At 42.7% G+C, this 24,841-nt stretch overlaps 1 protein-coding gene across 1 annotated transcript in view; it reads right to left on the bottom strand.

The window, feature by feature from the left end:
- Nucleotides 1-24,154, bottom strand: part of TRIM8 (tripartite motif containing 8) — a 73,109-nt gene extending 48,955 nt beyond the window's left edge. The window contains exons 1-2 of the mRNA XM_056849743.1: nt 23,958-24,154; nt 23,039-23,723 (exon numbers count right to left, since the gene is read on the bottom strand). Of these exons, the coding sequence (XP_056705721.1) occupies nt 23,039-23,608 (570 nt within the window). The 5' untranslated portion in view covers nt 23,609-23,723; nt 23,958-24,154. The remainder of the gene's footprint in view (nt 1-23,038; nt 23,724-23,957) is intronic.
- Nucleotides 24,155-24,841: the final 687 nt, after the last annotated feature.

The following is a 24,841-nucleotide window of genomic DNA, read 5'->3' as shown; positions in this document are numbered from 1 at the left end:
GATTTGGGAAATGTGCGTATTTGGTTGGTATAGTTATAAATACCCCTAAATCTAAAAACAAATTGCACAGCATAGAAATATATTTACAATGTGACTCCTATGGGTTTTGCAGCCGATCTTGCAATATATAGGATAGTATTCTCTAGATCAAGTCTAATTTCTTTCTAGCTCTTTGGTCTGGTAGGAAGCCTACCATAACAATTCACTGACTTGCTATGTCAATTACTTAACCTCAACTAAGATACCAGCCTCCAAACCAGTTTCTTTCTTGCTTTACATAGAAATGTGGTCTTTACCTGAATTTGTTTGATAAATTCTCTGAGCTGAGTTTTAAGTTACTGTAAGTAAAGAAAACCGTACACTTATTGGCATTATGTTAGTAATTCACTGTAAACTATTTTTAAAGCCATGCTGTAACTTATTTTTAAAAAATTATTTTTAATCTACCCTGATGGAGAATTAGCATAATCTGATAAACCAAATTAACCTTTCCTCCATCCTCATTTAGACAAAGGGAAGAAGAGCAGGGATTTAAAATACTGTTGTATTTAGTGGAATGTTGTTCAGTCCAGTTTAATTTTATATTCTGAGTAATAATGTTCACAACAGCACAAGATTCTTACAAGGCTCAGACTGCTCCCTGGAAATTAATGAGCAAATGGGCCCTTGCTAAGAGATGAACAATGATGAGCAGAGCAGGGCACTATTATGAACATTAAAAAGTACATGTGGAACCATTAGGAATATTCATGATATAGGGAAGTGAATAGTCACCTGTGTGCTCACTTGTGCCTTCTCAGATTCCCTCAGATCCATTCCACAAAGATAGCTTATGCTCATCCCGGGGCAATAGGAGACTGACCGTACAACATCAACTAGCATGTAGCCCCCTATATCAGCCGTCTTACTGTTTTGAAAGAACTGTGTTAACCATTAATTAATTAATTCCTTAAAACTTGGGAGGGGAAAGAAACACACCCGACAATTAACATTGAGTAGGAAGATCCACCCTGACCTGGATAGCCCAGGCTAGCCTGATCTTAGCAGATCTCAGAGGCTAAGCAGGGTCAACCCTGGTTAGTATTTGCATGCATGGGAGACCTCCAAGGAATACCAGGGTCATGACGTGAAAGCAAGCAATGACAAGCCACCTCTTATTGTCTCTCTTGCCTTGAAACCCCCCACAGGGGTCGCCATAAGTCAGATGTCACTTGATGGGGGAGGGGGAAATAAAATTAAAGGAAAATCCAACAAAGACAAATCACAGCCAAGTACACAGGAGGCTGTTATTTAAGAATGGCCAGAACAAATTAGAATGAGCTGGATCAGAGTTCCTTTATTTTGCCCAAATGGAACATACATATTTAGTATAGAAAGACTGTTCCTGTAGCCAAAAGAAATGAAAACCCTCGATGGATGACTGAGGAAACTCTTAAAATTGCCAAAGATAGACGAGAAGCAAAAGCAAAAGGTGACAGAAACAGAAGCAAAAGTCTAAGTGCAGCATTCCAGCAACTCGCACGTAGAGACAAAGAAAACTATTATAATAACCAGTACAAAGAAACAGAAGAGAACAAAAAAAAGGAAGAACAAGAGATCTGTTCCAGAAGATCCAAGACATCAAAGGGAAATTTAAAGCACGGATAGGCATGCTGAATGATCAACATGGAAATACATTAACTGAACAGGACAAAATAAAGAAAAGGTGGGAACAATACACTGAAGAACTATACAGAAGCAATGAAACGATGACATATTCCTTACAAGACGAATCTTTTGAAGAACCTACAGTTTTAGAAAGTGAAGTGAAAAGCTACACTGAGAGAAACAAATTTGGAGAAACAAATCAACAGGAGCATGGCTGGTTTTAAAGGAAATGGGCGTGCCACAACATCTGATCGTTTTGATGCACAACCTGTACTCTGGATAAGAGGCCTTGGTTAGAATATAGAGAAACAGAATGGTTTCCAATCGGCAAAGGTGTTAGACAAGGATGTATTTTAACTCCCTACCTCTTCATCTGTATGCAGAACATATCATTAGGAAAACTGGATTATATTTAGATTAAGGTGGAGTGAAAATTGGGAGCAGGAACACTAACAATTTGAGATATGCCGATGATACTACATTACTGGTAGAAAATAGAGAAGACTTGAAATGACTACTGCTGAAAGTTAAAAGAGAAAGTGTCAAAGCAGAACTACAGCTGAACATCAAGAAGACAAAAGTAATGACTACAGGTGAATTACTCAACTTTAAGGTTGACAATGAGGAAATTGAAATTGTTCAAGACTTTCTATTCCTTGGCTCATCATCAACCAAAAGGGAGACTGCAGCCAAGAAATCAGAAGGAGACTGAGACTGGGAAGGGCAGCCATGAATGAGCTAGAAAAGATTCTTAAGTGTAAGGATGTGTCACTGGCAACCAAGATCAAGTTAATTCATGCCATCGTACTCCTATTACTATGTATGGGTGTGAAAGTTGCACAATGAAGAAAGCTGATAGGAAGAAAGTAGATTCCTCTGAAATGTGGTGTTGGAGGAGAGTGTTACGGATACCATGGACTGCCAAAAACCCCAAATCAGTGGGTTATAGATCAAATCAAGCCTGAACTGACCTTAGAAGCTAAAATGAATAAACTGAAGCTATCGTACTTTGGTCGCATTATGAGAAGACAAGAGTCAGTGGAAAAGACAATCATGCTAGGAAAAGTTGAAGGCAGCAGGAAAAGAGGAGGATTCAACAAGAGATGCATTGACTCTATAAAGGAAGCTACAGTCCTCAGTTTGAAAGACCTGAGCAGGGCTGTTAAAGATAGGACGTTTTGGAGGACATTGATTCATAGGGTTGCCATGAGTCGGAAGTGACTTGACGGCACTTAACACACACACATTTAGTACAGAACAGTCAATAGTATCATACAACCAACTGTCACTTCAACTGAATCCAGTTACTGCGTTACCGCATTATGTATTCCCAGCAATGTATTAAGAGTTTGAAAATGTTATAAAAAACATCGCTTTAAAAGGGTTTTTGGATGCCACGGCTAAAAAATGGTTGGAAGACGTCTTCACAGCTAAAGGGGCCAAACAAAGTGCGAACAGTATTTTTTATAACAGTTTCAAACTCTTACTACATCGGTGGGAATACACAGAAAGTGTGAACAGTATTTTTATAACATTTTCAAACTCTTAATACATTGCTGGGAATACATAATGCGGTAACCCCCACTCTTGACATAGAAATCACTTCCAGGTAGCTGTTCTGCATACCTTTTCAGAAAGCCACTCTATATCACAAGGCCCAGAAACCTATGCCAGAGGGAGAAGCTCCAGAGGCCTGCTTCAATGCTTTTATCTGCCTAGATAGTGATTCTGTCAAATGCTTTCTGCCTATATTTTTCATGCCATAATTCATAAAAACAGTCAAATCCTTCGTAAAAGAACTTATCCTAAATATAAAATCTTTGCTGTTCTTATATAATATGGGTGTCATTTTTTTATACTACAAAGAATCTGTAAGACAGAATGTGAAAGAAGAGTCACCTTGAGCTTCAAGTCCATGTCTGGTCAAAAGGACAATCTTATCCTTATGAATTATGCATATGTTGGATAGGAAAGAAAAAGCTCTAGTCATAGTCCCAATTGGTTGAACAGCAGAAGGAAAGGCTACCTTAATAGACAAGATGGAAGTATTACTAGTGAGTGGAAAATCTAACCCAGGATTTCTGGTGTCACCTGTTACGGATTGCACTCCCCTTGAAGGAACAGGTCCATCGTTTGAAGGTGCTCTTGAACCTAGGCCTACTGCTAGATAAGCAGGTGGCAATGGTGCCCAGGAGTGCCTTTTGTCAGCGTCAACTGATTAGCAAGCTGCAGCCTTTCCTGGGCAGAAAAGATCCCCCAAACTCAAACTGTCTCCCTTTCTGCTGCTGTCTTTCACCAGCAGATGAAGACTTTGTTTCATCTGGGGTTTCCTCAGTGACCTCTCCTTCCCACCATATGTTTTAACTGTTATTTTATGTATGTATATTTTAGTATACTGCATGTATATTTTAGTTTGGTTTTAATTGTTTTAATGATGCGTTCTTGTTTAGTTTTAAAGTTACTTTTAATTTGTGTTTTTATTATGCATGTCTTTAATATGTTACCTGCATTGGTGGCCCAGATCAAGGCAGAAAGGCTGGGTATAAATTCTGAAAAGAAACAAATATGCAGAAGAAAGTGTGTTTCCAAGCAGAGGCTCAGAGGGAAAAAAGAAACATTTGACTTTTAAAAAGCAAGTCACATGTGGATGTATTGGAGATTTCACAGTTTGATGACTTATCAAGGCACTTTCCAGTGCATTATCTGTCTCTTGAGTGTGCTGGGTTGGTATCTAAAAGTCATCTTACATAAATAAATAAGTCCAGAACGTGGAAAAATTTCCACTTGGGTTGAAAGCAACATACAGTCCTTGCACCATCCTACAAAAAAACTCCCACGTTGCATTATAAGTTCTAACAGCAAATTGTTTACAAGATGCAATAAAAGTTAAGACCTTCTTTAGAGCAGACTAAAAGCTCAGAGGCATTTCACACAGACACCGAGCAGTTTGAATTGAATACCTGTTTCTGCATTTGAAGTTGTGAGAATGATGTCTTGAAGTCTGAGATACTGCAGTATACAAGGCACTACTAAGGTTTCCTGTGTTTTTTCTCCCTAGATCTTGTTGAGCACAATTCCTTCAAATAGCAAAAGAATGCCAGAAAAAAAATTTCATTTATTTTTATCACCCTTCAAATAGGCTCACAGTGGCTAATGAAGATTAAAACACTGGAACAATAAAACTATACATTTAACTCACTGAAACTAAACACAAAAACTAAATTGAACCACTTGCAATCCCAACTAAGAGAAATCCAGAAGTTCATCAATATCAGAAAAGTCAGGAATCTAGAAATTCAGAATGCTTTAATCTCAAGAAAAAATCCAACCGAATAATCAAGTCCTATGCATTAGCCTGAAGGCTAGGCGGAATGGAATCGTATGCACAGCGCAAGGAGGACCAATCAATAAAATGGGTGTGGCTGCTAAGACCTGGCTTCTAGCTAATATCAGTCAAGATAAGGAAACGGCAAAAAGACAATGAGTTTACCTGAGTGTGTGCAGGTACCGTATATACTGCTTTCGTTGCACAATCACTCTCAATTTCTGTTGTGTCTAGACACAAAACAGATCTCCTACTTAGAATTTTGAAGAAACTGACCACGTTCTGAAGAATTTAAGTGACCTCTTGTCTAGATGCTAACTACTTGGGGGGGGGGTCCCCCATCTCCTTAAACTGCCATCCATAGTAAGCACACCCACAGCCATTTTCTGGGGTGTCACTGGAGTTTCGTTTCTGGGTAAACAATTGTCCTCCCACCAAATCAGAAGTAACACAGTATTTTTATAAGAGTGTTTTTGCTACCATCAAACGACCGAAGTGAAAAAATATATAAAGTATAATCTCAATAAGAAGCCACAGAGTTTTAAGGCATATTGATCCTAATTGACTTACTAGTTTTAACTTTGTTAAAGAAAACCAGCCTAGATCTCTCCTTTTTGGACAGAAATATACTGCACATCACGGAGTCCAGGGACACTTATTTATCTGCCAGTGTAATCAACACTTCGACTACCCTGAGTGATTTGGAAAGCCCAAAGGGCAAGACACCAATAATGCTGCTCACTGAAACAAAACCAAAAGAAACTTCTTGTTCGATGGTCTTATTTGCACACAGAAGGTAAATATTCATGTGTACTGACACTGCAAATTGCCTTGTTTTGTCAAAGATGCTATGAAGGCTGGGGTCTTCATGCAAAAAAAGGAAGCCTGTTTAGACTTTCAGCTCAGAATAAACCAAGTCCGTATCCTTCTTGGGGACTGGCTACAGAATGTATCCTATTTTTTCCTGTATCTATGGCCTGGAGTCACTCATCAACTGCTTCAAGCATCATAGCATACTGTCACATTCTTTGGGGGTAAAGTACACTAGAACAAGTGTTTTCCCAGTGTGGGGGTTGGGACCCAAAAGTAGGTTGCCAAGCCCTCCCTAACGGTGGCTCCTGCCCTTTCCATCCTTATCTTTCTTTCCTCCTCACCGGCTTCTCACAATCTCATCTCCCCCTCCTTTGTGAGGAGGGGGAGAAAGCTATCAGGCAACTAATAACTTCATGGTAGTAGATGAAAAAAGGTAGGGGAGGTTGGAGAGCTGGTGGAAGCTGTTCAGCATGCCATGGAAAAAACAGACAAGGATAGAAAGAGGTGTGTGCATGCATGGGCTTTGTCTTGGGGCTACTCCTTCAGCACTCCAACATCTTGGCCAACCTCCAGCATTGCTTCACTGCCCTCTACCTGCTGTAGAAAATATACTGCACCAATCCCCTTGCTACCAATCTCTTCACTGCCATCTTTGTGTATCTCCTCAGCCCAGCAACCCCATCCCTTAAGTGTGCCTTCTCAAACTCCAGCTCTAGGCCAGCTGGCAGAGGAGAAGGAGGCTGGGGTTCATAGTGGGGGCAGCTGCACCCTTTGCTTTGTGTTTGCTGGTTTCTCGAAAAACATCTGGTTGGGCACATCTGGTTAAAGAAAATGGAATGCTGGAATAGATGGGTGCCAAGGTCAAAGTTTGCCTAGGGCACCAAAAAACATTGTGCAAGCACTGGATGAGTCACCATATTAAGAAAATTTGGACATGTGGGTCACCATCCTAAAAAGATTGGGAACCACTGCACTAGAAGTCTTTCATTGGAGTACACTGTATGGTGTATCCCTTGGAAATGGTATACATGACCCATCTTTCCTTTTATGAGGTTTTCTACGTACCCACTGGGGCCTACAGAAGGAAGGCCCTGAGTCCGTTGTTTCTTTCAGAAGTGTTGTCCTATATAATATTTCCTGTCATCTCCTTGATCCTCTGCTCTCCTTAGTTCAACAGGGGGATTGGATACATAGCAGAGAGTTACAGAGCTGACTTGGCTGTGAGATTTGTGTTTTTTTCCTTTGCCTAAATTACTTCATTTTTTTTTTGTAAACTGCGACGAATCCATCAATAGGGAGAAAAGGGAGACATATAAATAAATATGTCTCAGTTAAAGAGATTTTAAAATAGGGATAAAAATTAGATTTCAATATGGCAAAGAGTGCTTCATAACAATAAAAGTTATAAGGCATAAACTGGAACCTCAAAATGTCTCAAGCATGTTTCAATTTGTGACTGTGGATTCTCCGCATCTGGATGTATACTGTATTCCTGGAAACAACTGCAAGTGGACACCTTAAGTACAAAGAACAAGCATTGTTTCTCCTACGAGAAGAGTACCTGCAAATTAACTGTAAGGGGCTTAGCTGGCGCCATCCACCGAAAAGCAGCACCCTGATTAGGGACAACATACATTTGTTATGGGAAAATATCTACCTGTTAAGGTCAAACTTAGGCCAATGGCCTTAAAAACCATTAGCGTTAGAGAAAGTTGGAAGAATACCAATTTGACTTTTAATATGGGAAAGGTGGGGAGTGGAGGAAAAATATTATCAATATGATTTTTTATTTGGGATATATAAGGTTTTTTTTTAAGATCTATACAAACTATTTAGAGATGAACAACTGGAGGGAACCATGTTAAATGAGATTTCTATCTCTTTATTTTTTAAATGTTTCTATTTCTCTTTCCTTCTTATTATTAACATTATATGACTATTGTTTACTTAAAGCCATCAGATAAGGGGAAAGTATAATATGAATATGATGACTTATAATGAATTAGAATGTAAGAATGCAAAGGAGATTTTAGAGAGGGAGGAAGACGGAGGGCAAGTCAACTATTATTAATCATATATAATCATATATAAATATTGAAGACATACACCTAATAATTTTTTAAATTATTATTATTATTTTTTATTGATACAGAGGCTGTATGGTCAAATGATATGTAAGCTATTATTGAAAATAAAAATATATTTTTTAAAAACCATTAGCGTTCTACCCAGCATCATTAGGGAGCAGGAAGTGGGACCTGCATTTTCTCATCTAAGCCGACTCTAAGAATTCCTCTTCTCAGAAAAAAAGTCTTTCACACCACAACTTGTACCCATTTCCAAGATTCACTGTTGCACGTAAAAACCTTTGTGGTGACTGACTCAAAAGTAGGGCTACAGAAGCCCAGCCGATCCCTCCTACCTACTTTTGCCTAGTGACTTTTCCCTAGGAGCTGACCCCTTCAGTGGTATAGTGGTCAGAATGCTGGGCTAGGATCTTGGGAGACCCGGATTTGAATCCCCACACTGCCATGGAAGCTTGATGGGTGACCTTGGATCAGTCACCCTCAACCTCAGTCACACACACTCAGCCTAACCTACCTCACAAGGTCATTGTGAGGATAATATGAAGAGCAGAACAATGTAAGCTGCTTTGGGTTCCCATTGGGGAGAAAGGCAGAGTATAAATGAAGTAAATAATAAGATAGTGCAGAGGAAACGAGGCGCACAGGCCAAGAGCCTTTGGAAAGACTGTACCAGGGACTTCTTGGTTCATAGCTCAGTCTGTTAACCACTGTGCTAGCTGTGTAGAATCGAACCATATCTCTTTTAACTGTTCAGTCCCTTTCAAAAAGACTTCGTAATCCATTTTAGGTGCCAGTGGCTAGCGGATTTTGCATGTCATTTCAGACACAACCATTTTGGCTGCTGGCTGCTAACCGATTTCATTTACCTTTTCAAAAAAAGCTACTCATGTCCTGTTTGTAAACTGGGGCAGAGCTGTTTTTAAAAACTTTTCTTCTGTTTCCAGGTGTTCTTTGCGCTTCTGAATTGACATAGTATAGTGTTTGAAATGTCTGTGGAGCTTCTGAAAGTGCTTCTTCCCCCCACGCCCTTTGCAGCAGCGTGTTCTATTTTGGGTTTTCTAAACATTATATCTTTCGCACTATAGCGCTAGACCAGTGATGGCGAACCTTTTAGAGACCGAGTGCCCAAACTGCAACCAAAAACCCACTTATTTATTGCTGAGTGCCAATGCGGCAATTTAACCTGAATACCACCCCCAGAGGGGGCCCAGAGGGAGAGGCTAGGGTTGCCAAGTTCCTCTTCGCCATGAGTGGGAGGTTTTTGGGGTGGCGCCTGAGGAGGGCAGGGTTTGGGGAAGGACTTCAGTGCCATAGAGTCCAATTGCCAAAGTGGCAATTTTTTCCAGGGGAACTGATCTCTATTGGTTGGAGATCACCTGTAATAGCAGATCTCCAGCTAGTACCTGGAGATTGGCAACTAGTTCCTTAGTGTTTTCTCTCTACATATCAAGACAAATGGAAAGGTGTTTGGAGGATAGCTTGTGGGCACTTCAAAGGTGGAATAGGACTGCACGCCCCTCCGCCCGCACAGACCCAGAGGGTGCTGGAGAAGCCGCTGGAGGGAAAGAAGGAAGGAAGGAAAGAAGGGAAGGGAGGGGGAAAGGGAAGGAAGGGAGGGAGAGAAAGAAAGAAAGAAAAAGAGAGAGAAAGGGAGAAAGAAATGGAGCAAGGGAGAGAAAGAAAAGGACAGAGGGAGACAGAAAAAGAAAGAGGCCATTTATGCATGGGAGGTTTTGCCTTGGATTTGCCACTCGGTGGGGCGCGGCGGCAGGCTTGTGAGAGGCGAGCAGGGTGGGGCAGAGGGCGCCTCCTTCGCACCCACCGACCAGCCATGCCCCTCCGCCCGCACAGGCCCAGAGTGCGCCGGAGAAGCCGCCAGCCATGCCGAGTGTGGGCGCTCGGCTTCTGTTCCCTGCTCTCCCACCCGCCTGGCTGGCCGCGCACGCTCCAGCGGCAGCAATGGCGGCAGCTTCTGTGGGAGAGTCCGGGGGCCACCGCCAATGATGTCGGAGGTTCCCCACCCCTGGCCTACAGCCTCCCCCATCCGGGGTGGGGCAGAGCCGGAAAGGCCAGCGGCTTGGAGGAACCGTGAGTGCCGGCAGAAAGGGCTACGCGTGCCGGAAGTGGCACCCGTGCCATAGGTTCGCCAACACGGCGCTAGACTAACATAGCAATTCTGTGCTATACTGACAGCATTCAGATGCTTGCAGCAGTCACTGAATTGCTATACTGCTCTGGTGCTATAGTGAAAACGTTAGAATGGTTTTAAAAAGAACAAAATATAACACACTGAAAAAAAGAGCAGGGGGGAAAAGTGGTGTGGGTTGGAAAGGGGAGAGTGCTTTAAACCCGACTCATAAGCGGATCTAAACCTCTGTCCCCATGTCACTTTACAAGGAATTGGGCCAGCAGCAGCAAATAACCAGTTTAAAACAGAAATGTGAAAAAGGCCATGATAGATATATTTTGTTCCAGATGACTGAAGCACTGACAGTTTGATTGCTTATATAATATTTATGAGGAGCATTGTCAACAATGTCCCCCCAACACACCGTTGTGATTTCCATGGAAACCTGAATATGCACAATAGTCAGCAGCCACTGGCATTTCTAAGAAGTTTCCTATTCTTCCAATTTGACTAATTGCAGATAAAGAATTTAGGGGTTTTTATTACTTTTTTAAAATGAAAGACTATAGGTTTTAACAGAAAACGTTGCAAAACTTGACCAAGGTAAGTCCTAAGATCTAAGAAGTCAATAAGGTCAAATTAATAGTCAGATACTGATTTATTTTTAAACCATTTCTACAATTGTGAAGAAGACTGGCAGTGGGAATTATTTGGAATTTCAACTGTTAAGAGTACATTATTTAAGAGAATACAGAGCTTCCCTAAAGTCTTTAATTCCCTCCACCCTAGAAATATTCAACACCAAGAGATAGACATCTTCTCTGGCACTTAGCAGCACCTAGGATCTCCACTACACAGCTGTTTTATAACTTCACAAGTTGTAATTCATAGAAATATCATGCCTTCATTCCATACAGAGCTCATATCAAGCTTTTAGTTTGCCAGCACTTTAAATAAAAATGCTGTATTTAATGAAAAAAAATATTTTACATGCAAGAACAGAGGTGGGTTAATAGGCATACAAGCCAGCCATTTTACCTTCCCAAGACCAACAGGAAGCAAGCCCTGGCATCTAGCAGAACAAAAACACTTTTGACCATGGAGACTGGCTCTTCATTCAAAGAACACATGCAACACCAGCTTTCCTTCCTGGCCATTCTCCCCTGTAGAGGTAACCCAAATTCTTTACACCTTAAGCCTGCTTCTCAGAAAGCAGCTATCTGAAAGCATAGTCGACACAAAACAAAAAAAATTAACCCAGCAGCTAAGCAGACATGGACCACCTTCTGTCCACCGGCTGGGGCAAAAAGCTGAGCTGGATCCTTCCCGACAAGTGCAGACTTTAAGAGCTGCTCACAAATGCATTTTTTTTAAAGCTCTGACACAATTACAGTTGGCAGGCTCCCAATTCAAAGCATTCTTCCCCATCACATTGCCCATGGCAGACTACGCAGCAGAGGAATGACTCAGATGACATTGTACAGAATAGCCCTTCTGGAAAGCTGCTGAACCTTCAGCAAACGTCCTCTCTGCGACGTGTTTCTTAGGAAGGACAATAGTTGTCAGCCCCTCTTATCTTAAAACTTCTGCTTCTTCATTTTTGGTACACACCCTGGTGGAGAGGACAGACTGAACTCCAGGTCTGGAATCAACTCAGCATTTAAAAACCAAATCAGGTACCATGTCAGCATACTTAAACGGTACAACGCAAACAGCAACTTGCACATGAGGACAAGAAGAGTTGGTTTTTATATGCCGACTTTCTCTGCCACTTAAGGAAGAATCAACCCGGCTTGCAATCACCTTCCCTTCCCCTCCCCACAGCAGACATCCTGTGAGGTAGGTGGGGCTGAGAGAGTGTGACTAGCCCAAGGTCACCCTGCTGGCTTCATGTGGAGGAGTGGGGAAACAAATCCAGTTCACCAGATTAGCCTCTGCCGCTCATATGGAGGAGTGGGGGATCAAACCCAGTTCTCCAGATCAGACTCCACCACTCCAAACCACCACTCTTAACCACTACACCATGCTTTTATTTTTATTTTTTTAAAGCAAGAGTCAAGATCATGTGAATCATCTCCCCAACAACAGCAGATCTACTACACATTATGCCATATATAATTTGGGCAGGGGGTAATTCTGGTTTATACGCTTAGGACTGCTGAGAAACTTTTATTTAATACTCCCCCACATCTAAGTAGATAGTGGTCAGAGAGTCAGACTAGGCTCCGCATGACCCAGGCTTGAATCCCAACTCTGCCCTGGATGCTTCTTGGATGACCTCGGCCCAGTCACACACTCTCAGCCTAACCTACCTCACAAGGTTGTTGTGAGGATAAAATGGAGGAGGGGAGAATGTTCCAAACTGCTCTGGGTCCCCCACTGGGAAGAAAGGTGGGGCATAAATAAAATAAATATAAATACATATATTTATGGGGGGGGAGAAGCCTTGCATAAATAAATAAATGAAAAATACTTTGTGTACCAACAGCTGAAACATCAGGAAATAAGGTAAAAGATAGTTCTTTCCCCCCCACCAATATAAGCGTTTATGATATGTAGTAGCTCTTTATTTTGAATAAAATAAAAGGCTTTTCCTTACAAACGACCTCCTGCCAGCAGCCCAATGTAGCACACCTCAGGTTTTTTGCTTCTTCAATTTACCTCCTCATTCTCTTGGGATCTCTGCAAGCCCTAATGCTTTTTCACACGACAACAGAGAACACTGAAGGGCAATGCAAGACTTTTTGTTTGGTTTCCAATGAAGAGGCAGGGTCAGCCGGGGAGCTGCTAGGTGATTCACACGAGAAAGCCTCTGGCTTCCCCCCACCCCCGTAACATATGGCCCAACTGCCGAATAATGCTAGGCATCAGGCTATCAGACACACACCACAGTGGGGGGAAGGGAAGATGAAAGGGCTAGGAGCAGCCAGGCTCTAGGGAAGCAAGCACCTTTCATTCCCGCTCCCAGCCAATCATGAATACATTTGCTATCAGACAGCCCTCATCCTCTATCTCGTTTCGATGCATGGAAGAGCGCAGCATTGGTGTAGCGGTTTAGAGCAAGAGCAATTCCAGCGAGTGCACAAAAAAAGGGGGGGGCATCTTTCAGCAAGGAACTGTAAGTAAAGCACAGGCCATGAGATAAGGGAAGGGAGAAACTAGAGCAAGCTTACCAAACAATGTAGACCCATACTAAAAAGCTCGTCTTCTGCCCTTTTAATTAGCGGGAGGTCAGAGCGAATGTCAAGCTTTGCCATCGAGTGCCTCTGTTTGGAGGGGGAAATTAGACTTTTAAATGAAGGTGCCTTTAGCCTTTTCAAAGGGATTCATGGGACGAAAAAGAATGGTTCGCCATGCCTTTGCTCACCCAATGGCTGTCCTCAATGGCACAGATGCGACCGAGGGTCAAGCTGATACCACACCAAAATTTATCACTGCCAAGCTATTTCCACAGCCCTTGAGAAAGTTCTGGGTACATCTGTTGGTCCAGAGGGGAATAACTTGACAAATTGCCCCTGGCATGACTTTGGAACTGAATGTTACATGTTAGCAGCAGACAACCACTCTCTGCTTTTCTCGCCCTTCAAGCACAGCCTAAGGAGGACGGGCATCTATGCGGACGGGCATCTGGGAGCCACAAGCTACAGCTCCATTACCCAACCTATCCACAAGGCCACTGCATGGTACTCATGCTCTCTCATGTGTTCTCTTCTTCCTTACTGGTAAAATGGGAGCCTAAACATGTCGATTAAGAGTACTCGTGATAAGAGCACAAGGCCACCTTACTCTGGCAAGCCATTTTTCACATCATCCATCATATATGCCTTCTCCTCCCCACCAGCTCCTGTCACATGCAGTCACTCTCGACCTGTGCATTCTGCATCACCAACTCCATGTATTCATTTCTACTGGAAGCTAAACCTACCCCTTCCAACATCTGCCTATTTTTCCTGGTTGACTCAACATAAAGCATATGGGAGAAGGGGCAGTGAAGGTTACTTAGTTACAATGCAACCATGGAGAGTAAAGCATGCATTCAGAACTGGCAAGGAATGCAGAAAAAAGAGCAGAAGAAATAGCACCAGCTTAAAGAAATGCAACGTCATTTCAAAGCGAAGATTTCCAAGGCACCTTTGTCTTACAGCAGGGTGAAGTCCTCTGTACAAATATAATATACCCCAGAAGCAAAGCCATCAGCATCTGTGATGGTTAAGAAACCTTAATCTCACAGATTCCTATGAAGCAGCCTTTTCTGCTATCTCATAAATTTAATTTCCTGCCTTCTAAATTTCCATGAAAACAAAAGCCCAGTTTAAAGAATTTGGTCTGTCCAGACAAATCAATCAAGGCGAACCAGTGAAGGGGGAGGAGAATGAGGCTTGGGGGAGTGATGGCAGATTTGCTGAGATCATACAAATAATGAAAAAGTGCATATGGGCAGCCTGCCCAATGGAGAGAAATCACTACATACAACAGTACTCAGTATAGATAGGGGAAGAGTAAGGGTGCAGCAAGCTAGAGGGGAGTAGCAGGACTGAATCCCTTTCACTACAGGAGAAATGGGAAAGACAGCCTGTGGGATTAATGCAAGCTATAGCAGCCAAAGAGGCTGGCCAATGAAAGATGCATGGTATAGGTCAGCTCAAGGAACTTGGTACTCCTGCTTGTCCGTGTAAGTATTTCATGTATAAGCCAAAAAGCCAAATCACTGTGTGACAACCTTGTGGGGTTAAGAATGAGAGCCAGCATGGTGCAGTGGTTAAGGTACTGGACTAGGATCTGGGAACCCCAGGTTCGAATCCCCACTCTGCTGGGTGACCTTGGGCCAGTCACACACCCTCAGCTTCGACCCTGGCAAGTATTTGGATGGGAGACCTCCAAGGAATACCAGGGACATGAAGCAGAGGAAGGCAATGGCAAACCACCTCTGAATGTCTTCTGCCATGTTGTGACTTGATGGCAAAACATAAACACACACACGAAGAACAAAATACCCCTGTCTATGTCTACGCCTTTTAAACACCACTCTTTAGCACAGACAAATATCTAACAACCCATCCTTATAAACAATTGAATAGTTGAATGATTCTGTTTGTCTTCTCATTGCTCTGTGGTTTAAATCACTTCTGAATTTTTAAACATACTGAAAATGATGAGGCCTTTTGCTACAAGGGTAATGTATCCCCTGCAAAACTTACATTATACCAAAAAAAAAAGTTTTTTCTGCAAGCCACTCACTATTGGCAAAGTGGGGGCTTCGAAGCAGTTGTCTGCAGCTAGTGAAGGAAAGAGATCTGAATATACAATTTGCACGGCATCAGCTGGCTCCTGCTTTGCCTACTTAGGTAGCACAAGCTAGTCCAGTTCATACAGGGGTTCTGAAAACTGCTCCCCAATCTGCCTTGTTATTCTTGTGCAATGCTGCAGTATTCAGTCCCGGATCCCTCCTTTTCGTACTCTCTACCCTTACAGTTTGTGCTGGACAAACTCAATACCCACCCTCCAATTTCAGAAAGCAGTTTTAGCTTCTCTTCCATTAGACATAATGGGCTTTGTCTTCTGTAAAACAGATAACTCTATCCACCCTATACGGACATCTCACAATCCAAAGCAAAGCCTTTCTGCTTATTAGCCACAGCAGATCTGTAGCAGTAAGAAAACATTCCTTTTACACAGCCTATGGGGGACGAATGAACATTTTGCTTTCATAAACATTCTGTATACAACGACTCTTACACTGCCAAAAATAAATGCTCGTTTTGGGAGTGGGAGAAGATATTGTACATACAACATTTTGCTTTTACATGTAATATAACATTCAGTCAACTGCATGCAGCCTAGAACACAGGGTGATTTTAAATGTTGTTTATTTCATCCTTACCTAACCTTTTAGATTTTCAAGAGGGTATTTTTAAAGGCTACTACTCCTTTGCAAGATCTCAGCAAGGCTGTTAATGATAGGACATTTTAGAAGACACTGATTCATAGGGTGCCCATGAGTTGGAAGCGACACACACATACTACTCCAATGGCTGTGCAATTGTATAACAAGAACCTAAGAAAATTCAGGCTTACTATTGGGGGCATCCTCCAGGAGTGCTCCTGAAGACAAGCCGGAGCAAAACCAACTCAAAACAACTCTTCAGCAAGCAAAATAAGCACTGAAAACAAAAGGGCCCTTAATACTGCAAATGGAGGACAAGCAGGAAATGGCTCAAAGAGAAGGAAGCGTGTTTCAAACACGCCAGATGATGACAAACCACAGGCCGCTGAAAATTACACAGACTTTAATTGCTGGATATTTTAAGACGAATCCTGGGTCAGGTAATTTTAAGTGCATTTCTTGGGGACTGAACAGTAGCTTTGAAGGTAGCCCAAAAATATAACTCATCCCCATGAGCAAGTCCTGACATCTACACTCATGTTATTAGGCTGTCCCTTGTGCTGCAGCCTATAAATTGTTGGAATTGCCCTGGTCCCCCAATGTTGACTCAAATCTACAACTATACATAGAAAAGTTCTGATACTGCTGTCCAGCTCTGGTACCTAGGAATTTTAAATACTTTTCCAGGCCCTTTAGGAGAGCTACGATTTTTTCCCCAACAACACGAGACAGACAACTAACAGTTGTGACACAGCATATTGAGAAAAGGGTGTGTATTTCAGCTACAGCAGTACAAGCTTCCTCCTGGATAGCAGTCCCCTGGTCCAAGAACCTTCCAGTACATCTGTGACATGCCAGAAATACAGTCAACCCAGAAACACACAGGTCTGCTAATTCTTTCCTTGTCAGGTAGAATAGCGCTTTAATCTTCTACTTTATCATTTATTTTTCGTTCCAGAAATTTTATTTCTTCATTAATACTTCCTGAAAATTGTTGCTTGCAAATGAGAGCTCTGCAAGAGCTCCTCCCTTTTGCAAGCTAAGATAAGCTTTGCAAGAGATCAGAAAGGCAATACTAAAGAAAATAAACCAACACACAGCTGTAAAATACAGCAATCACAGTAGTCTGATGGGAGGGGGGGGCTACCAGTGTACATTTAGAAGGTGCATGCAATTTAAATCGACCAAATTATGGTGGTTTTCTGTTCAGCAAAGAAAGATGGAGCTTTCTGATGAGTGACATGAACACACGGGTCAGCAGTGAAAGGAAAATCTCTTGTTAGATTTTCAAGCATTGGCAGGAATGGGCTGCAGGCCTTGCCTTAGCAATGAGTTTCCTGCTACAATAATCCAAAGGGTTGGTTGTCCCAGAAGGCATAGAGTAGAACTGGGCAACATTCTAGTTCTTTTTTAGAATCCCACATCTCTCCATTTAGAGTATCTCTGTTCTCTAATATGCTAGAAACTGGAAGCATAGGTGAAGCCCTTACCTTCAAGGGTCAACACCTTTCAGCATTAAGGCAACATTTTTGATATACAATTCCAAAATAAGCTTCACACACACATGCAAGATTTTCATGAAACACTGCTGCAGTGTTTGATATCATGTAATCCATCTTAAGTCTCCATGAGAAAGATATAAAACAAATAAACATGCACCAATATGCAAAACTGTTACACAGATATTTAAGAAAGCAGCTTTTGCTTATTTGGAGATATGCATCTGTCCTTTCACACTTTATGGAGCAATCATGTTTACTGGAGAACACACTCCTAAGTGTGAAGAAGCCCTTGGAGAATTCTATCATAGAGAAAAAAATAATTTTACCCCAAACATTTCCCAATCCTTGGAACAAATTCTATTTTTAAAAAAATCAGTAAGGTAATCTGTGTTTGTGCATATCAATACAGCAATTTCTCATTCATTAAAAATTGTTTAACATCCAGTATGCTTCCTAACCTTTACAATGTTTAACCAAAGACAACAGGCGTGCCTTTAGCCTCTTTGCCAAATGATGCCAAAAATGTAATCAGGACATTTGCATTTAAACATGTGCTCACACATTAGGGTTGCCAGCTCCAGGTTGGGAAATACCTGGAGATTTTTGGAGCGGAGCTTGAGGAGGGCGGGATTTGGGGAGGGGAGGGACTTCAATGCCATAGAGTTCAATTACCAAAGCGGCCATTTTCTCCAGGTGAACTGATCTCTATTGGCTGGAGATCAGTTGTAATAGCAGGAGATCTCCAGCTAGTACCTGGAGGTTGGCAACACTAAGTGGAGACCACAGGAAGGGGGCTCCTCAGCCTTTCAGGGGTCTTCCTCTTGCTTCAAGGGGTCTTCTCCCACATCAAGGAGTGGGTCAGGGCACATCTTGGATAGCTTACACATACCCCAACAATAAAATGAAAGACAACTGTTATTGCATGTGCTCCTTTTCAAGTTTCTGAGCCAGTGGAGTAGTGAGACGATACAATTTTGGCTGGGAGAACAGTGACAGGGGCCTGTACTAGGGTTGCCAGGTCCCTCTTCGCCACTGGCGGGAGGTTTTTCGGGCGGAGGGCGGGGTTTGGGGAGGGACTTCAATGCCATAGAGTCCAGTTGCCAAAGCGGCCATTTTCTCCAGGTGAATTGATCTATATTGGCTGGAGATCAGTTGTAATAGCAGGAGATCTCCTGCTACTACCTGGAGGTTGGCAACCCTAACACACATATACCTCCACCTCCTTGCATGCCCACTGCTTCCTTATCCACAAATCTTGACTCCTGCACAACATTAAGCCAGTAACACTGGTCCATGCACTGCACTCTTTCGTATTTAGACCACATCCATAAACCTTACAAAGGAAAAATAATACTCAAAACTTGACCCCTCCAACTCTGCATTTTAATGTTGAACAGTAGATTGTAATGTTTAACTTTAAAAAAAATTAAATCTGGATCTCCGCTAACTGTTCCTAAAGCTGCCCTTGGGACATTTCCATCAGCATGCCTGGTTTCAGTTCTCAACATCTCCCACTATACCTCTTCACTGATTTTCTATAAATACACATACCCTTCTCCTAGAACTCTTTTAAAAAAACATATTGCTGATTGAATAGTATTCTTTTTTCCCTTTTTTGAATAGCATTCTTTGTGCCTATTAAGCAATCTGCCACCCCATTTGCAAAAACACTTTTGCAAAAATAAAAATAAAAATGGAGGGATACCTTCAAAATATCTTTATATATTAACAAAACAGCTAGGCTCATAATATTTATATTGAATATTTTCCCCCACCTTTCCTTGATGCTTAAGGAGGCTTACAAATAAAATATGAAATATGATATCAAAATCACAAATACTAACCGGCTTCTATATATTCATTTTAACACATTTGTAAATGAGTCAGAGACAAATACTCAGAAGAGGTTTCCTGGGGGACCGGGATTTAAAAAAATAAAAAAATAAAAAGAGATACTTTTTTTAAAAAGAGAGAGAAAGCAAGCTCTTAACCAGAGTGCTCAGACAATGGCTGGGATGCAGGACATTCCAGGAAATCAGTGACAAGGTGTAAACACCAATGCTTCTTCAACAAAATGCTAACTTTCAAGTAATGGTGATAGGAAGTCAAGTACTACTTAAGGAAAAGGACTAAGTGTGAAAGGCAGTCAGCTGCTTGGCCTTATGTTAAATGTTATATAGGAACATACATGCATGGGAGTCGGAACAAAAGAAGCAGGCCACTGCTGCCCCAGTCAGCTTCCAGGGGAAACAAAGGGCGAGGAAGAGGCAACACCAGTAAAGGTGCAAGCAAATGCAGTTATGTGTACTTCGGCTCCATTCAGGAGCATACTGTGCAAATGACAACTCCTCCTATGGACACACCTCTTTCAAGGAGCACTGGTAATGCAGGTATTGTTGCACAGGGAACTACACGCAAGCCCAGCTTCACAATTCTGATGAAGAACAACAAGCCCAGAGACAAGTTTGATGGTGGTGGGTAAGATTTAGAGGTGCTACAGGAGGTCGAGTAGCCTCATAACAAGCAGTCTGACATGTTGCTTTGGCAGAGCTAAGAAAAGCTGAGGGTTCCCCCTCTGCGCGACGTACAGGGCCTGCAGAATTAAGAATAGAACCAAAGTCCCCCACCCCGACATAAGGGCAGAGTTCAGATGCTTCAGCTGCTCCAGCCCACCACTATGTATTCAGGCAAATCCCTGCTGGAGCTTCTGGAAGGACTTTTGAGCAACTCGCCCAGAACGTGGCCTGGCTATCGCCAACTGGGAAACTAAAATGGGATTGGATGACTGTAGGTTTCCACATTAAGAGCCTGCAGCGAGAAAAGAAAGCACAGGGCAAGCCTCTAGTAAAGGATGGGTGTGGACATGACCAAAAATTCCTAAAACGTGACTCATTAAAAAGCACCAAAAAAAAAAGTTAACTCTCAAACTGTATCACTACTGGGATTTGCCAGGCTCAGGGCACCAGTCACGTCACCACCAAGCCTCTCCCAGATGGGGGGGGGGGGGAAGACATCTTTTCTATTTGGCCCAGCATTCCTCCCTCCTCTCCCTCGTGGGTGACTATTAATAGAAAGAAAAGAGGTGGTGGGGAGAAGCCAAGCCTTTTTGTTTCCCAAAAGCCGAGCTGGAGCTTCCTTCTTCCTGTGTGGGTGTGATGGAGCCGCTAGTACCTCCATTGAGGTTGTCAGCTTCCCAAAAAAACCGAGAGGGGAAAAAAAAAGAAAATAGCCTTCCTGTTCAAACACACAGGCTCCTCTTTCTACCCAGAACACTCCCCACCCCAAAAATCAGGGCCTGGCTGTCCAACTGGAGAATAATTAGATAGCAATTTTATTTATTACTCCCCTCCCCCCCCATTTTTAATGGATAAATGGTGACTCATTTTGGCAGAGTTAGAACACACAGGAAGTTGTCTCTTGTTTTACAGCCACTGCTGCTCATTTGTTGTTAAATATTTATCCTACACGCCGATGCTCCTCATAAGGAATCCAAGGGCCCCGTCTGTGCAGCTTTCAGAGATTTCAAGGTTGCGGGATCTCAGACCAGAAAGACAAGGTGGTGGCCCAAGCAGGAAAGAACAAGGGGGAAATACTAGACAGGCAGGCTGTAGAGAGTTGTAGTGTTCACCACCTGCATGCCATTCGACCTGCGCCACAGACAGAGTTCGAATAAGCAGGCGTCTAGTAGCACCTTAAAAGCCAACAACATTTTGTTTCAGTACAAGCTTCCATAAAAGCTCACGGTGGGAAAAAAAACCTGTTCGTCTTTAAGGTACCACTAGACTCCTGCTCATTTTTGCCGCAATAGATTAACATGGCTACCCCTCTCAGGAACTAACAGAGAATTCAGGGGTGTTATCTTGAACATTAGTCCAGAGTAAACACCACTGGTTTCCAATCACCAATGTAAATGAGAACCTCCAAACACAAACATGCATTAAGGGAAGGGGGATTTATCATTTTGACAGACTTTTAAAGCCACTCATTTGTATACAGTCAGAATTATAAGGGAGAACTACCGTTGTAAAATTAAGTGGTCCTGATAACAGGGCCACACTGGGACCTTGTAGACTAGCTACAACACACACACGCACCCTGATTTCAAACTTCAACCCAACATGGAAAAACAGATCTGGTCGGCTTTGGACATAGACCGATCGCTTGGGACCCCCGCCCCCTTCCCTATTCCACGGTTAGGGCAAATGTTAGCAGGAAGCTGCTGGGACATTGGTTACAGAGACATTCCCTTCCCCCAACACTAAACAGCAGCTTGTCACTGGAATACTCTTCCCCATCTGGACAGCTAGGAAGATATGGCTTTACACCTCTGTCCACTGCATGAAGGCAAGGCATCACCCAAGAATGCTGAATTCATACCCTTCCCAAAGCTTGGCCAGAAAAGGACAGGGAAGGGGGTGAGAAAATGATGATTTGATACTAGCAAGCCTTACAATAGCCAGCCTACACTGTAATCAAGGCCTTGCTCCCAACCCTCGGGAGCAAAGCCGCCTGAAACCAGATTTCAGTGCACTCAACCTTCGAGGCCATTGGATTCTCCCCCCACCTCCCACCACACTCACATCATTCCGCTGTGGAAAGCAGCAGAGGGACTGGGCCTTCGAAAAGGTTCCCAAGACAAGCCAAAGAGCAATGGGCATTTTTAAAATCAATAAGGGGAAACGTTGCCAAGAATCATACTGCATCACTGACCACTAAGAAAACAGAATACTGGAGGGACCTCTTATACCTGTTAATGGGCCTGCACTCATCTCCAACCATGTACAAACAATCTGCAGCTTTAGCAGATTTCCCCCTATTATCTTCCTTGTTTGCAAAGCAGTTAGATTTAAAGATCCTATTGTTTCCACAGGGTGACAACCAATCTCAGGGACCACCATCACATTTTCCTCCCCCACTTCACACACTATTGTTTGAACAGCCACATTCACACTGAAAGAAGCCCTCCATCCCCCCCACTGGATTTTCCCTTCTCCATCACATCCTGCTCAGCAAGGGTCCATTTCCCTGCATGCATTTCTAATGAAGCCTGAAAAGATCATGTCTGCTTTTGTTTACTTCCTCATTTTCATCACATTTAAGATGTCAGCATAGCTCTGGTATAGACAGAGCAAGGCTACTGCTGAGCAACTCATAGAAAATTCTACTGGCAATGGCAGGGAGATATGTCCTGTAGGCCTTGCAAGAGGATTGAAAGAGGGGGAAATCTTCCATCTTAATTTAAAAGGAAAAATCCTCTTTGGATGGAATTATTCAGTTGGGTGATTTTTTTTAAGGCTGTATTTCAGCTAAAGAAGCACCATCTCTCACCACCATTCTTGGCAGAAGCCAAGTTAAAAATCAGAGGTACTGGGGCCAGCATTGATCTTTTTAATAGGCAATCAAGAAATCCACAGAAAACCAGCTCTCACCACAAGCTACTATTTGTGTTTCTGTACTGGTCCCTTCCTTGGCCTCTGACCAGGACTGACAGAATTTGTTTCAAGGGCTTTTCATCTTTTAGAAAATGGAGATTCCCTGAGGCAGGGAACGAACTTTGTGATAGTTTTCTTGTATTGCAACAGACACACCCCACTCATTTTGCTGGCAAAAAAAGAAGCAGTAGCTTTAGAAGGGGTACTGCTCCACACTTACCCTGATCTCATTGCGCCGGATCTCCACATCGCATACGGAGTGTCCTTGGTGTGCCCCACTGTAGTAACAACAGAACTGGCAAACAGCAACCTGCTCAGCCTCGCAGTGGTACAGCCGGTAGGCATTGTGCTGGGGGCAGCTCCAGGCCCTGACGTCATCCGCCTCCACCAGGAGGTGCCCACGCGCTGTGGAGGGCTGCTGCAGGTGTGTCTGAACGTGGGACTGGCAGCACGGAGCCTCGCACCTCAGACAGATCTTCTGGGCAGGCAAAGGTGGCCCACGGCGACAGAAGACACAGTGTAAGACTGTGGGGGTCTTTTCCAGGTTCAGCGAGTTGAACTTCTCTACAATGTTGGTCAGTTTTAAGTTCTTCTCAAGGTTGGGCTTCTGGTTGTAGGCCTGGTTACATTCAGGACAACGCACCAGCCCCGTCTCTTTGGCCCACGCCTCTCCTATGCATCCCCTACAAAAATTGTGCTTACAAGGAAGCTGGACAGGTTCCACAAAGACATGCAAGCAAATGGGACATATAAGTTCTTCTTCAAAACAGTTCTTCCAGTTTTCAGCCATGTCTCACACCACAGATATTTTTGTTTAAGAAAATTCTCTTTCAAAAAAGTCAGTTTTTGGTCTACCGACGCAGAAGATGATTTTCCACTTTTGCAACAGAAAGGCCACTAAATTGCTAATGAACCAAAAAATTAAAGAGATTAATTAAAAGCAGAACCACCTAAAATTCAAAGTAAAATACCTCCTCCTCCCAGAAAACTCACAAAATCCCAATACATATAATATAATTAAATATTGGTATCGCAGCTGCAAAGCACAGACACATCAAACGATTAAAACCATTAATCTTAACTCTTCCAAAGCTTATTACTTTCAAGTCTGAAAAGCAAAATTTAGAAGAAAAACTTACCCAGAACCGAAAATAATCCATACAAAATCCAGAAGGAAGGAGTCCACGTTCCATATAAGCCACCCAAGTTAAAAACTGTGAATTCGGTATTTTATGACAGCTTTCTGTCCAACATTCAATATTTAAGGGGCTCTTATCTCTCCTGACTAAACCCAAGAGAATCCTTTTCAGTTCTTTTTCCTCCCGTAAGAGAGTTCAGAATTCAAGTCTTTACTTAACCACAAAGAGATAAAATCCAATCGCAGGGTTTTTTAAAAAGCAGAAGAAAAAGAATCAGAACTAGCTTCTAAGACAGCTGAATGGTGCAAAAAAAAATTCTTCGCTGACTTTGGGACAGTGCAATCTCAGTAGGAAGACGACGGGTCAGTCATTCGGATGAAATTCCAGCCCAGAGCCAAAGGGACCCTCCCATCCTTTGCTCCTTTCACAAATAGAAGGGAAAAAAATAAAGACTCAGGAGGGTGGAAACCACTGAATTCAACCAAGAGAATCAACCTGCTCTCAGTACGCCCTGGGATTTCTTCCCCTCAAAATCGGTCTCAGTTCTGATTTTAATAAGACTGAAATGGAAACAGGACTCCCCTCTCCAAAATCCTCAATCTTTTGGAGAGTGATGGGTTGCTCTTGCTGGAAGGAAAACAAGTATGCCTTGATCAAACTGAAAAGGAATTTCTCAACTGCTAATGAAGAGCCCAGCCCCCGCCTCTTCCCCTTTGCTTCTCTGTTTTCCTTCTGACATGAAAGCTATTTCTCCTTTTGGAACCAGCCTGCAAGGGGCGGGGGGAGAGAGAGAGAGACTCACAAGCTTAAAGGGAACTGCTGAAATGTACAATTCCAGGAGGACTCAGTCAATCCTCAGCCATTTTGAGCTGAATTTTTTTTAA

Source organism: Euleptes europaea, chromosome 5 (genome assembly GCF_029931775.1).
Source record: "Euleptes europaea isolate rEulEur1 chromosome 5, rEulEur1.hap1, whole genome shotgun sequence".
NCBI lineage: Eukaryota > Metazoa > Chordata > Lepidosauria > Squamata > Sphaerodactylidae > Euleptes > Euleptes europaea.
The sequence above is the reverse complement of the archived record's forward strand: the minus strand, read 5'-3'. Positions and strand labels throughout refer to the sequence as shown.